The following is a 14141-nucleotide window of genomic DNA, read 5'->3' on the forward strand; positions in this document are numbered from 1 at the left end:
GGGTACCCTATCATCACTTCATTGGGCTGGTATGTGTCTAACGTGGGTTAGAGTCATTTGGCTGCATTCAGCACTAGCTTCATCATAATGCTTCCTGATGGCTTCCGAACAGACTGCAAGTACAGCTGGTGCCCCAAGATGAACTGACAAACTCATTCTACAGCAGAGAACAGACAGCAGCTCCTTTTCAACTCGAGCTTATCTCCCTTCTCTGCCCATCAAAGCACTGCAAGCTCTACAGAGCCGGCTTTGCCTCACTGCATCCTTACTAGGCCTCATTACCTCTATTATCACACATTCACCTTCCACAATAAGACTAAAGGTGCTAGGATGGTACTGGTCTTGCAACTTTCCCTGCTCTTTCAGGTATCCTTTTGACCATGCTAATTCTCTTAACGTTCACAATAGCCTGTAAGTGCATCATATATGGATATATGGAAACATACTCAGTAACTGTTCTAAATCAAGGTACTGCCTTTATGCATCCTCGAGCTGTCTGCATTCCTCATGATTCAGTTTCTTCAATTCTAGACTCCTCCAGATGCCACATTCTCCACACCTTCAGTTTTTCTCAGCTTAGCTTGATATTCTGTTCTGTACTTGGAGTTGTTACAACCTGGCAACATGTTGAATTCTCCCTTCTTTCAGGTCTCATGCTGCTGGTTTTTGTTTGTTTGTTTGTTTGTTTGTTTGAGGAATGCTTCCCAAAGCCCACAGCAAAGTATGTCAGGGAGGTTGATGCTTCTTTTCTGCGTTATTTCTTGATCCCCAAACTTACCACCATAAGTATGATCTTATAGAAATATTGAATAAGCATTACTTTTATGACTTTTTGCCCAATGCTTTTGATGTGTTATATTTTTTGAGGCCCTGGAAGACATTCCTAGGACAAATGTCAAAATATGATTATTATTTATTTTGACAATATTTTTATTAAAATAGATGATAGGTCAGAGACAATATTTTTGACCTTGCACTTTTTTGAGATCTGAGAGTGCACAGTACTACACAGCAATCTGTCAAAATAATATTCGACCTCTAACATGAAATCGAAATTGTTTGTACACTGAGTAATTTTTATCCTTTGTTTTAAAAACTAAGGCCGTGCATAATATTTGTCCAGAAGTGTAGCTGACAATGATAGCTATGGCTAATGAAAACAGCAGAGACACTATTTTGTGGAAATTTGTCATTTTGATCTGACTGAATTATGTTTTGTTTTCAGTGCGATCTTCATGCTAAAAAGTTTTTTCCACCACAAGTAAAATGGTTTAGATTATTTCAAGATCACTGTCACCTGGTTAGAAGATGCAGTTAAAAAAAAAAAAAAAAAAACGGTTTCAAACTGCACCTTATTATTAATTTTTTTCTGTTAACATCCCTTTGCCTAATGCAGAATACATTGAATTTCTGGCAATTAGATATTAGCTCATTGACAGATTTATTTATTTTTTAATTTATCTTTTATTGCAAAATGTCAGTTAAAAGTATCTGGTGTAATTATAATCAAGTACTTGTTTTCAGGGTGCCCCAATAATCCAGCACAAACATGAAGGGAACTTGCCTACAATGTTTTTACAGAACAGGTTAAGGACCAAGATGATCACTACACATGACTTCCAAGATGTATTTTAAAATTTAAAAGCTATTTTTTAAACCAAGTTATTCTCATATTAATCCACATAAATGATTTTCATTTAATATAAGACCATCCAGTCTTCATCTGGAGATATTAAAAGATGTTTTTGTTGCCTCTCCTTTGCGAAAAATTAGCTGTTACAATATTAAGTTTTACCTACACTGATTGCCTAGCTTCGTCTGCAAAATACATTAAATCCTCTCTAAGCTGATATTCGATAGTATGGAATCACAGAACTTTCCATAAGCAAAGCAGGATCCAGAATCATTGAAGACCTAGACTAGCTTCTAGCCCCCAACTGAAAGGCTGGGCAAATGACCCTATAAATCTCAAGGTGTTCATAATGTTTTGAAAAAAGGAGAAAAAAAATGCTGTATATCTACAGAAAATTGATACAGTTCAGTGGCTTAGGAAAAGTATATGGAAGATGTGATTCATGCGCGTATCAACCTGCGTGCCTATTTCTTTATTGTAAATAAGAAGAGGAAAACCCCATAAAGTGCCAGATTTCATATGGTTAGGAAAAAACACACACACACACACACACAAAAAAAAAAACATTCAAATTTCTACTGGAGGCATTTATTATCATAGTTCTATATTCTTGCAAAAAGATTACAGCAACAATTCAGTAAAAACACACATTGAGGTTACATTTGGAATATTTTGAGCTTAACTCAGTTGCCAATAGGTTGTTGGTACTATTTAAGGTGTTCTAGGTGCCTACCTGACCTTCAGCTGCCATTCCAAAGGCTTCTCATAGGTTCTTTGTCACATCTGATAGCCTCCTGCATTGACACCATTTTTTTGTTTTTTTTTATTTTTTAAGTTTAGGTAGCAGAATATTCAATAATTATAAGTGGAGTTTACCATTGGACTTGTTATCAACTTATTTTGCTTGTACAACCAGATTTCATAAGTTAGTAAAAATTCTTTTCAGAATCCTTATAATTTGTAAGAGAAATAAGCACAAAATAATCACACAGGAAATAGCGAGATAGAGATTTTACACATCTAAATGCAATCTCTAGTAATTCAGGTCTTTTCTCATGCTAATAATTCAATTGCTGAGATTTAGCAGCAGAAGACAATTGCATGTCACCAAGTGGTATAATACAAAATGAGAAACTTTTAATATCTGTGAGAAAAAACGATGTTATTAGCATTCATAGCAGAGCCTTTAATGTACCGTATTTCCATTACTTAAGAGTAGCATTTGTTTGATCTATTCAGAGCAATTCTGGATAGGGGAGTCTAATTCATGGACTCAATAACGTTACAGCATCTGAGACCAAGAGGAATATTGCTCCCTTTGCTGCTCACCACAGAACTTCTGGGTACAGGCTGCAAGGACATACTCATGTTTAATTATTATGAAAATGTCACATAAAAATGAGAAGGGAGTTAAATCACTGTACAAAGATTTAAACTGGAAGCCGGTTGGGTTTTAATAACACTCTGCAAGTGAATTATGTTTCCAATAACACGTAAATGTATTATGAAACTTTAGGCAACATAAAGCAGTTTCCTACGGCTTAACGTATTTGAAAAGAGAATGGCTGTACTTGTGGTAACAGAAATACCAATTATGAATCAAACACGTAGTTTAATTCACTTTGTTATAGCTGTGGTTGTTAAGGTGTGTTTAAATACTTTCTCCTCAGTTTGTGAAAGTGGGGAGACAATGTTCATTCCCTCATATTTATGAGTGTATAATAAACCCCAGCTATTCACCATAGTGCCACACACCCTCTCAGCTTGTCTCTTGTTTTGGCGGTGCTCCAGAGGCCTTGCACCGCTCCCCTGCCACCCACCACGCAGAGATGTCTGTCTCCTCCATCTTAGGCCCTTTCCCCTTTGCCACAACACAGCCCCTCCAGACTTACCCAGTGTATTCAAGGGTGCAGATGGTACAAGCAGCTACAGGACAGGACAGAGATGCAGTTTCAAAAGAAACCAACACACTTGGTGCTTGGTGTGGGGGTGTCTCTGCAGGGGCCTCTGTGAGGGGAGGCCAGGGCTGCACGGGGCCTGACAGGACTGGGTCAAGCCAACTCCACAGCAGACCCACAGCAGCCCAGCCCTAACGCTGGTGGTGCCCCTGTGATAATTTTTTGAAGAAAGGGCAAAATATCTCATGGCAGTGCGATGTGAGGGGAAAAAGTGTGAGAAACAGCTCTGTAGACAGCAAGGACAGAGGAGGAGGACGGGGAAGAGGTGCTCCCCGCTGCAGCTGGGGCTCCCTCCAGGCTGGTGAGGGGATCACAGCCGAGCGGCTGGTCCTGAGGGAGAGCAGCCTGCAGGGACAGCCCCTGATGCAGCAGCAGAGGGGAGCTGTTAGGGACCCACCCCAGCTCCTGTTCCCTCTCTTCCTGTATCACAGGGGACAGTAGGGTAGAGGAGGTGGTAGCAAAGGAGGGAAGTTGTCTGAAAAAAAAAATAAATAAATAAAAGTGGCAGCAAAGTATTTTTCTGTTTATTTTTTGTCTGTTTCTCACTATCCAAATATATTTTAACTGGTAACAAATTACATTTATTTTCCTCAACTTGTGTCTGTTTCGCCTGTGAAGGTACTTGGCAAACAGTTTAATTGCTAGAAGATTTTTACTTCATAGAGATGGATGCTTTATTCTATTAAAAAAGCCTCATCACAGCACAGTCCTGACTGCAGTGGAGCCATGACAGAGGCTGACAGCTCGTATTTGTCTTAACTGCCCCTTTCAGGACTTGAATAGCAGTCTTCAACTGCAGCCTACACCTGCTTTAGCTGGAAGTGAGTGAGAACATCCAAAATTTAGAGACAAACCCCTTTCAGCCTCAGGTCAACTGCCAAGCCGTCATAACTCACTTCTATTCTGTTTCCAATGCTTCACCCCCGAAAGGGCAACCCTAATATTTCACATACATTTAATATTAACATGAAAGTTATTATCCATACCAGCTTTAAGTTCTGTTTTTTTATCTCTAAACTCAAATCAGCACCAAAACGAAACAAAAACAAAAAAAACATACAACTAGTAATGTCAGTCCTTAACCCACGAGAGCTGCAGTTAAGTCAGCTGCTTCAAGAAGATCACAATAGTTTATTCACATTGTGCATAACCACTTATCTTAAACTCTAAGTTATCTTGTTATTACAGAACTTTAATGCAAATTAAAATCATTTAAAATCTCTCAGCTCATTACTATTTTCATCTGTCAATAAATCGCTGTATTGTATATGAGAGGAAATGGCTGGGATATCCTTTATAACAGTCTAACCCATGAGTAAACATCATTTTAACGGACATTGTTATTTCACATTATTTCTGCATATTAAACATTTAAAAATATACAAGTTACTTACACTATAAGCAATATGCTGAAATACAAAGGGCAAATCATCCCCTTTATTAAGGCTTTAAAAAGACAGTATATTAGTTCTGTTCAGCCCTCTTTTTGCTGAAATAAGTGGTTACAGTTCACTTCCAGATCCTTGGCCATTTCCCTATTATACATTCAACTTCTACCTCACTAGCTGTACATTGTTTCTAACAAACACCCTCCCCTTGAAAGAGCTTCATGTGTTTAAACAAACAGGAGTCCCATCAGCACCTCTCTCTGCTCACTCCCTTCTTGCTCTAGGTGTAATGGATCTTCCCAATTCCTGTAGTTCCGTGATTATGGGTAGAAAATGTAGGACTTGCTCCTAACTTTAACAGTGCCATCTCATCTTAGAAGGATTAAAAAAAATAAAATCATGTGTTACTGTACACAGCAGGCTAACAAAACGAATGTGTATCAGCATCATAGAATGCACAATTTTTTACAGTTTTGTTTGTGGATGAAGTTGTGAGAAGCCTACTAGTGTTAAACATTTGAAACACAAAAACATCCCAACACAGAATATGAAGCAATAGTCTGGCTCCTGGCAGCTCGACACTTGCAGGAGAATCACATGTATTCCAGATACTTTGCATTGCTTTCCCTCATGTCTGCAGCTCTAGTGAGCAGATCCAGTTCATTCAGGCAAAGTGGACACATACGTCCCATCTCCCAGCTGTGGTATACTTGAAAAATACAAGTTTTGCAGTCCATATACGTGCAGGATAAAAATGCAGCTAGGCAGACAGGATAGAACCATAGGAAGGTCCCTCAGCAACATCCTCGTTCAGTCATTTTGCTTGCTAGAGTCACACTGGAGACACAAGTGCTTGGGACTCTGGACCCAAAAAGGGACTGCAGAGGACTTCTAAATTTCTGAGGCACAAGACAGGAACGCTTCTATACATCCAGAGTCAGCTAAATGAAACAAACATTAAAAAAAATCTTCTGACTTCATCTACATTATCTAATATACTCAACAGCAAGATCACTGCAACTCAACCATTTGTGTTGATGCCTCACAGAGGCCAGAAGTGCATTCTCAGCTGCTTTTCCAGTTCTCTTTCTCATCAGCATCCGAACGGGTGTGTAGTGAATCCTGAGGAGGAAAAAAAAATATGAGATATTCCTTGTTTGCCACTTCCTCTTGTTTCCCTTTACTCCTTACTCCAGCAGGAGGATCAAAGAATCCCACCCACCCCCCTTTTCCACCCATGTGGCCAGGAAGCATTATATAACCCCAACACTGCAGGAGATTTTGCTGCTGCGAGCTGTCCTGCTACATTCCCCCTCCCTGCAGTTTCATTTCTCCTGCCATTACAAGTTTTAGTTTGAATGATTTTGCTTAAGAAGTAAAATAAAAGCATCACAGCCCAGACACATATAATCCTGATTACACAAGGCACTCTTTGCTGGCACAGGATTTTTCTTTACCTGGGTTAGAAGATGATGACGTCTCAGTTGTCTATAAAACTGCAACACAGAAGGATCAGCTCTCACTACTTTTGGGTCAAAATCCAGAACACGGAGACCTGCAAGGCTACGGGCTCGGGAAAGGGCTACGTAAGCCTGCCCACTTTCAAAGACACGAGACAGGGAGATTTCCACACAATCTAGAGACATGCCCTACCAAAGACAGAGAGAAATCTGTTATACAACACACACAAAGACCACCACATTGCATCAATACTAACCTATCCTGTGAGTTTGTCCAAGGCTGTACCATCCTCAGGGTACAAGCCTGATGAGAAAGGAGGTCCCTTGTTTGACTATATATTTAACTGATTAAAGGATGGGAAACAGTAAAAAGGACAGCTTTCTAATGTCAGTAAATTGCTATCAGACAGTAGGATCCACTAACTCTCACAACCCTGTTATTGTATGAAATCCTATGAACCCAACACAGCAGGGAAAGAAGTCCCACAGTTTCCACTCCGAGTAATTAACTGGGGGAGCCATCATTCTCAAGCAGTCCATTTGAGAGAGGGTTTGGGTTAGTCCTGGCACACCTTGCCTGCATCAAGAGAAATCCCAGGAGACAGCAGAATTTACAACATGGCTTGGAAACAAGCTCATAAGCTCCTCTCAATAAGAGATCTATCAGACTGTATGAAGTATTCCAGAGAGGTAGTAACTGTGAGTTACATTAAAAAAAAAAAAAAAAAAAAAAAAGATATGCATCAAATGGACAGTTTAGCCCAAATAGCACAGCTGTGACTACTGCAGCTTCCTCGGGTACACAAAGCAAATCTCAGGGTCATGAATGCTGATAACTAATAAGGATACACAATCCTGACCAGCCCACAGCAGTTAAGTACTGATGATTTACAGTCCAACACCAAGTGTGTAGACAGCAGCACCATTATGGAAACTCTAGGATCAAAGACAGGCTAGCAATACTAGTGACTACCAAACTAAGCTTATAGACAAGTATCATGAACAGAAGAGATGCTGCCTTCCCTGCAACTGGAGACATATATATCCCAGAGCTTCTCCACAAGGGCCTTTCATTTTTCCTTCCCATTTTACCAGCAACAGGAGCTCACCCAGGAGAGAAGGCATATAACAGTATACAAGCTTATAGAGAGTTGTATAAGAACACCCACCTGACTCTTGTGAATGGAAATGGCCCATGCCAGTTTTAGGGGCAACTGTTGGCGACTCAGATGAACTCCAGATGGTCCTTTGAAGACCCACCTCTCCATTTTGATGATTTGTGTGACCCCGCAGAGAAACCTCACCTTGGGCAGCCCTGTAGGAATAGAAAGGAAAAGGAATAGAAGAAGAAAAAAAAAAAAAAAAAAAAGGGACACTCAACAGCAGGAAGCCAGCAGCCTTAAGAGCTTTTTTTTTTTTTAACCTCTATCTCATAGCAGTCTTTCATGAGTTTTAGGCCTACATTAGAAAACATCATTAAAAAAAAAAAAAAAGCCCACACATGTTAAGTAGGATGTCCTGAAATTAAATTTGGGGCTTACCTAAGCAAGAGAATTAAAAGTCAGATAATTTATCAGTTGAGATGCAGAGAAATACATGTTGCAGGTAACAGAACATTATTCTGAGGAAAATGAAAACAACCAAGACTCATTTCAACAGCACAGAAAGAAATACAAAATGAGCAAATGTATCCAGAGAATAAAGAGAAGCAAACATGGGAGGCCTTACAGATAGGCTGCAGCTGATGCAGCAGATGACATGACAGCCCATGAAAACCACAAACCTCTTGCTGCAGAGATCTCTTCCCTGCTTTCCCTCAGATTATTCTTAAACAATAAAGAAAATTAACAAGTCATCTGTAGTCCATTATTTTATTTTTTTAAGAAAATAATTTACTTTACCCTTCTGATCACTTTCAAATCCCACAACTACTCCTCGTGCTCCATTCACCAGCCCTTGAGACACATCCAGATTCTTAGCTAGCATCACCTACAGGAGAAAAAAAAAATTCCTTTTTAGCCTTGTTTAGCCACCTCCAGCTAAGCTTCTAGCCTGAAAGCATAAACATGGCTATTGCAGAATAGAGCATAATCTCTGATTAAACTAAATTTATTGCACAGTCTTCCCTTCCTAGGATTCCCAGCTACATCATTCTGTAGCACTGAACACTTTTCCCTTGAGCTGCTTCTGTCCACAGCTGCAATGTCAGATCCAGGGAACAGATTTCCTCCTCCCAAACAACAACAAGCTTAGACATGTATAGTTTCTGGGAACAGCTGAGGAACACTTTCCAAAGGCCCCCAGCGGTGCTGCTTTAATGCAACCCATTCTGCTTTGACAGCCCCAGCACACAGCAAAGAGCCCTCCAAAGAGCCTTCACATTTGGCAATCTGTGTCTTGCTCTTACAGGTCTGGAAGGCTGCTATATCTGAAGCTGAGACTGCAGGCAAGGACTGCCTATACCCTCTGCTTCCTGGAAGCTTCTGTGCCTGATGGGAAATGTGTGTCAAAGTCCTAGTGCTCACCACTGTCCATGGGACAGGGACCTGAGCTCAAATCAACTTTCTGTTTGGATTCCAAGCAGAAAGGATACAAAGATTGGGCTAGTCTTCTGTTGGTATGGTTTTTCCATACGTAATCTACATTGTATACATTAATCTACTGTATATATTTATCTGCTGTTTAGTTTTCTTACACCACGTGATCTGCTGGACTTTCCCAAACAAGCATACGTACACACACTCACCTGAGCTCCAACCTTTAACACAGTTTTATTACCGACAGGACACTGAGCATCAATTAACTTCACGAGCATTGGGTCACTGTCCAAAGCCTCAAAAGTGTGCACTTCTCCTGTTAAGGAAAGAAAGAAGTCACAAATTACAGCCATTGGACATAAGCTATGTGGTGTTTGCAGGAGGCTCAGCTTTTATTTCTTACAGCGATTCCTCTTTTAATATCCATCCTCCCCTGCTGGTCTGACACTTTCACACAAGCTCTGTTACACACCCAACAGTGAAAAGCTCATTGGTACCTCTCCTCCCAGCACACCTCCCAGAGCACGAGAAAGCTCAGGAATTGAAGACCAGCAATTAAACTGGAATTGATCAGTTGCCATTTTGAGCATAGGACCAGTTTCACTTGCTGCCAACACCAGATCTCCAAAGAGGACTAAGGAGGAATCCTTGGGCCTGACAAGGAGGCAAAAATGAAATAGCCCGATAACTCAAGCAGCACTGGTTAGACCATGGTCTGAGATGCTACAGAAGGAAGAAGCAGAGGTGTGGAGACGCTAGTGACCCACCCTATCCCATTGCAAGCAATGGGTTCACTGACTGTTGCACACTAAGAAGTAACAAGGTGGATTTAAAAGAAATTTGTGAAATTTCTCTCCAGGCAGCTTAACTCCTACGCGCACAGCTCAGACTAGCACTGCTGTGCGTGACAGAACACCGATTCCTCCTGTCACTACAATATCCCCATTGCATCCCCTTAGAGCTCAACCCTGAAGCCAGCAGCTTCCTGCACAAAGCTCACCTGATAGCTGTTGCAAGCGTTTCTTATTAGTTAGTTCTACATCATCTTTGTGAGTGCAGAGCCGTGTAGCCAGGATCCCATCACGCTCAGATCTGTTAGTAGCTGTCTGCATCAGCAGACTGGTAACCTCCTCTGTGCACCTGGGGATCCAAAAAAAGGTGATCAGGAACACATCTTGAGCAACAGCAACTCCCACGTAACTACATCAGGCTTTGCAAGCCCAAGCCTCAAGCAAGAAGGGTGGAAAGAGGTAACTACACAAAGTTGGAGAGCCACACAAGTGTGTGCCCCAGTCCGTTCCCAGCCACTGGCAGCTTGATACCTATTGCATTCCCTAGCAAAAGTTGCAAAGAGGGACCCTAGAAATGGTCCTTCCTTACCATAGCAGCATACAGTAAACTGCCTTACCTTAACTAATGCATTCATAGCTATTGCCCCCAGCCACACACCCCTGAGAGAACATGAGGAAGAGGTGACAAATGGCTCTTCCTTCTGCTCCATCAGCAGGGAACAGAAAAAGCTGAGTTTCTCCTCACCTGCCTAAACGGACTGCACTCAGGAGCGAGATAAATGTCTTATCAGTCTGTCTCCGCACTTCAGTGAGCTCCATGTTTATGTGGATGCATTTCCTCCAGCTTTTTGCCTGGAAAATCATTTTCTTGTTAAGAAAGGAAGGACAAAGTATGAGGGTGAGCTTACAGACAGCTTTCTACCTGGAAGCAGAACTTGATTTCTTCATTAGCCTTGCACACTGGGGGTAGCTGCAAGAAGTCCCCACAGATGATCAGCTGAATTCCTCCAAAAGGCTCATCCCGTTTCCTCACTGCTCTGAAAGGAAAGGAAGAGAAGTTCTGAATGCCTTCCAGGACATGACCATAGTCAAGTCTTAAAAGTTTCTTCTCTGAAATTACTTCTCTGTTAGTATGTTCAAACAACCACATTAAAATATGGTTATCCTTGGCCATGTCAGAACAGTTGAAATAATTAAGCAATGTTATTGCAGTACATTCATTTTTCTCTGCCTATCCACCCAAAATGTCATTGCCAGTCTTGCTTCTTCAGTAGCTGTTATACTACAGCTGCCTCCTGCTCCTCAATGTTCAGTATCAAGATGAGTTTATTGGTTCACAATAAAGCTCCTGTACTGTGACATGGAGTCAGAAAGTTCTGGGAACCTAAGCTGAAATCCAGTTTGGACTTGGGATAAACACAGCAAGCTCAGTCCAGGAAACAAGAAATAACTCCTAGGAGCAGAATAAATAGATAACTGTGTTCTAGACTCAGCTCTCTATAGACAGCATCTCTCTCTGGAGATGGAAACTGCAACCAGAACAGCCACAGCTGGGAAGATATGGACACAATCACACCTTATCTCAAGCTAAAGGTCTGTCCTAATGCTGGTTATGATATCAGGCTTTCCTTTCATAAAAGGAGCAACCAGAAAGTGTAGGAAAACTCACTTTTGTTAGGTGTTTGACCTGACAATCACTCACCTCGCCACCGCCTCTAGCTTGTCAAAGAAGTTGCCATCCACCATTGAGATCTCATCGATAATTAAGTGCTGGCAGGCCAGCCAGTGCTGGCGCACACCAGGTCTCTCTGCCAGCTGGATACACTGCTCTAGCGGTGCCTTCCCGGAGCCGATCCCTGGCAGGGGAGAAGAAAGCAAGCTTGGGGAAGCTCCGAACTCCCTGGGAAGGGAGCGGGAGCCCTCAGCTCCTTGCTGCTTGGCCGACCATTACCTGCAAAGGCGTGGAGCGTCGTGCCGCCGATGTGGCAAGCTGCCACCCCGGTGCTGGCCGTGGCATAGGTGCTGTTGGGAGGGAGGGAGCCCACGATCTTCTTCAGCAGGAACGACTTCCCGGTCCCTGGGCAGAGCAAACCCCTTTCACCCCCTGCTCTCCCCGGGGGCTGCGCTCGCTCCCGGAGCAGGGCCGGCACCGCAGGGGTGCGGGAAGCGGCAGCAGCAGCGGCTCGGGGCCGAGGCTGCCCCCGGGGACGGCCCCTCCCGTTGCTCACCCGCGCAGCCGGTGAAGAAGACGCCCTGCCCGCTGCGCACCGCGCCCAGCACCGCCTCCTGCTCCGCCGACAGCCTCGCCGGGGGCCGCCGCTCCGCTCGGGGCACCTGCGGGACGGCAGCACCGTGAGGGCGGCGGCGGCTCACCGGGACCGCCCCGCCCCATCCCACCCCGGGGCCTCACCTCCGCCGGGCGCTGCCCCGGCTCCTCACCGGCACCCCCCCGGGGGCTGCGCAGCGCGTCCCGCTCCCGCAGCGGGCTGATGATGGCGAAGGCGGGCGGCGGGCGGGCCAGCAGGCGGGGGCAGCGCGGGGCGCCCCGGGGCCCGGCGGCCAGCTTGTGCCGCAGCAGGCGGAGGAAGCGGCGCAGGGCGTCGGGCGGGCAGTCGGACAGCAGCAGCTGGGCGCCGCCCGGGCCGAGCCGCACCGCCGCCCGCCCCTCGCCGGCGAACCGGGTGAAGAGCCGCACGGCATCACCGCTCAGCGGGAAGCTCAGCGCCGCGCCGGTACCGCCGAGCACCCGCAGCACCGGCTGCCGCAGCTCGTTGCGGCCCAGCAGCACCAGCGCGCCCCGCACCACGCGGCGCCGCGGGGCCGCCCCGCCCGGCAGCGGCTCCTCCACGGCCACGGTGCAGCGCAGCTCCGCCGCCGCCATCTCACCACCGCTCGTTCAAACCGGCCGCGTGGCGCCGCCGCCAATCAGCGCCGGGGGCTTTAACTCGGCGGCCAGTAGGAGGCGGGCGGGGGGCGGCCCCGCGTTGCGTCACGCGTTGCTAGGCGGCGGGACGCCGCGCGGAGCCATGGCGGCCCGCGGCGGGGCGAGGGAGCGGCCGGACGCGGTGCAGCTGGACCGGCTGCTGGGCGAGCGCGTGCGCAAGGAGCTGCGCTGCCTGCGGCTGCTCACCCAGTACGGCCTCAACCCGCTCCGACGCGGTGAGGCGCCCGGCCCGGCCCCCCCGGGGCTCAGCGGGCGGTGAGGGGCCCCCGGCAGCTCGCCCTCAGCGTGGAACGTTTGCAGGGATAGATACCTGGTTGTGATGCTAAACGCACGTTAAAGCCATTAGTTTCTTTTTCTTTTCATTAATTTCTTAATTTCTTTTTCAGTTCACACGGTCACCAAGAAGCCTATGTCGTGGCACGACAATATAGAAGAGCCTGCAGATGGTAAGGAAGCTCTGACCCACTTGTGATAGCTAAGAGAAAACAACCACCTGCCTCCCACCTTGGCTGCCTTGCTGGTGTTTGGATGGGGTTGAGACATCCCACTCTGGTGTACAGCCCCAGGACTGATTTGTATTTTGTTAGGTTTTAAACATACTACCTCCCTTTCCTTTGTATTTATGTCTCTTAAACCAACAGAAAAGTTTCTGAATGTTATTCACCACGCTGTCCTGGAGCCAACGAAGAAATATTCAGAGCCACAAACTGAAAGCCAGGAAATAGGCTGGAACACAACTCCTTTGGTGAGTAGAGTGCTTAAGGATTCAGCTCTTTGCATAAGTGGGGGGAAGTGAGTTTATTTAGCCAGGATTCCTAATACTGTTTCAAAAATGAAATTCTCCTTTTTCACCAGGTTCTACTGTACTGAAATAGTGAACAGTATATACTAAGTGGTACTTTACTCATTAGCATTTTTTAGCATATCACTCTTCTCAGGAGGGACTACTACTCATTCTAGAAAGGCACGTGACTCTTCAGCCTATAATTGTTTTCCAGATTGACGTAGACCGCACTGATCGCAGACTCTACTTCCCACGTCGGAAAACGGAGATCACTAAACTAGGCAGCTGCCGTGTGGCACCTTGAAGGAGCAGAATGAGAAGTTACAGCAGGAGAATGGCAATGCCATACAACGTAGGCAGTTAATGACGTATGATGTATTAGATTCTGTTTGTTGTTAAGTGAATGTGGTAGATTTCTGGCACCAGAAGATTGCAAGAAAATGGAGGAGAGAACCCATCTGTCCAGATTTGCAGCCTAACAATAGTTATAGAAATAAACCTATTAATAAGACTTTTGCATTTGTCTTGCTGCTGTTTCCAAAACCATCTACACAAGTAGTTTAAGAAAACCCTTCAACTTCTTGACAGGCTTCAGACTTCTCATTTTGACATGAGCAACATGACCCAGAATTCAAGTTCACAAAGT

General features: G+C 44.8%; 3 protein-coding genes across 3 annotated transcripts in view; 1 reads left to right on the plus strand and 2 right to left on the minus strand.

Moving 5' to 3' along the window:
* Positions 1 to 3725, minus strand: part of ST6GALNAC3 (ST6 N-acetylgalactosaminide alpha-2,6-sialyltransferase 3) — a 249563-nt gene extending 245838 nt beyond the window's left edge. Inside the window, exon 1 of the mRNA XM_084527726.1 lies at positions 3526 to 3725. The gene's annotated coding sequence lies outside the window, so the exon portion shown is untranslated. The remainder of the gene's footprint in view (positions 1 to 3525) is intronic.
* A 1283-nt stretch (positions 3726 to 5008) lies between these two features.
* PIF1 (PIF1 5'-to-3' DNA helicase) lies at positions 5009 to 12648 on the minus strand (the record flags this gene model as incomplete). The annotated part of the gene is made up of 12 exons (XM_084527418.1): positions 5009 to 6101; positions 6437 to 6628; positions 7609 to 7754; positions 8341 to 8428; positions 9186 to 9292; positions 9977 to 10116; positions 10513 to 10619; positions 10690 to 10804; positions 11470 to 11623; positions 11719 to 11844; positions 11996 to 12101; positions 12178 to 12648. 12 exons carry the CDS (start codon positions 12646 to 12648, stop codon positions 6045 to 6047), a joined length of 1809 nt encoding a protein of 602 aa, XP_084383544.1. The 3' UTR covers positions 5009 to 6044.
* Positions 12649 to 12793: 145 nt separating this feature from the next.
* On the plus strand, positions 12794 to 14006 carry CFAP144 (cilia and flagella associated protein 144; the record flags this gene model as incomplete). Its single annotated transcript, XM_084527730.1, has 4 exons — positions 12794 to 12926; positions 13098 to 13157; positions 13353 to 13456; positions 13710 to 14006. The coding sequence occupies 4 exons, from the start codon at positions 12794 to 12796 to the stop codon at positions 13797 to 13799; spliced, it is 387 nt and encodes a 128-aa protein (XP_084383856.1). The 3' UTR covers positions 13800 to 14006.
* Between the last annotated feature and the right edge of the window lie 135 nt (positions 14007 to 14141).

This window comes from Aythya ferina (assembly GCF_964211825.1).
Source record: "Aythya ferina genome assembly, chromosome: 8".
Lineage (NCBI taxonomy): Eukaryota > Metazoa > Chordata > Aves > Anseriformes > Anatidae > Aythya > Aythya ferina.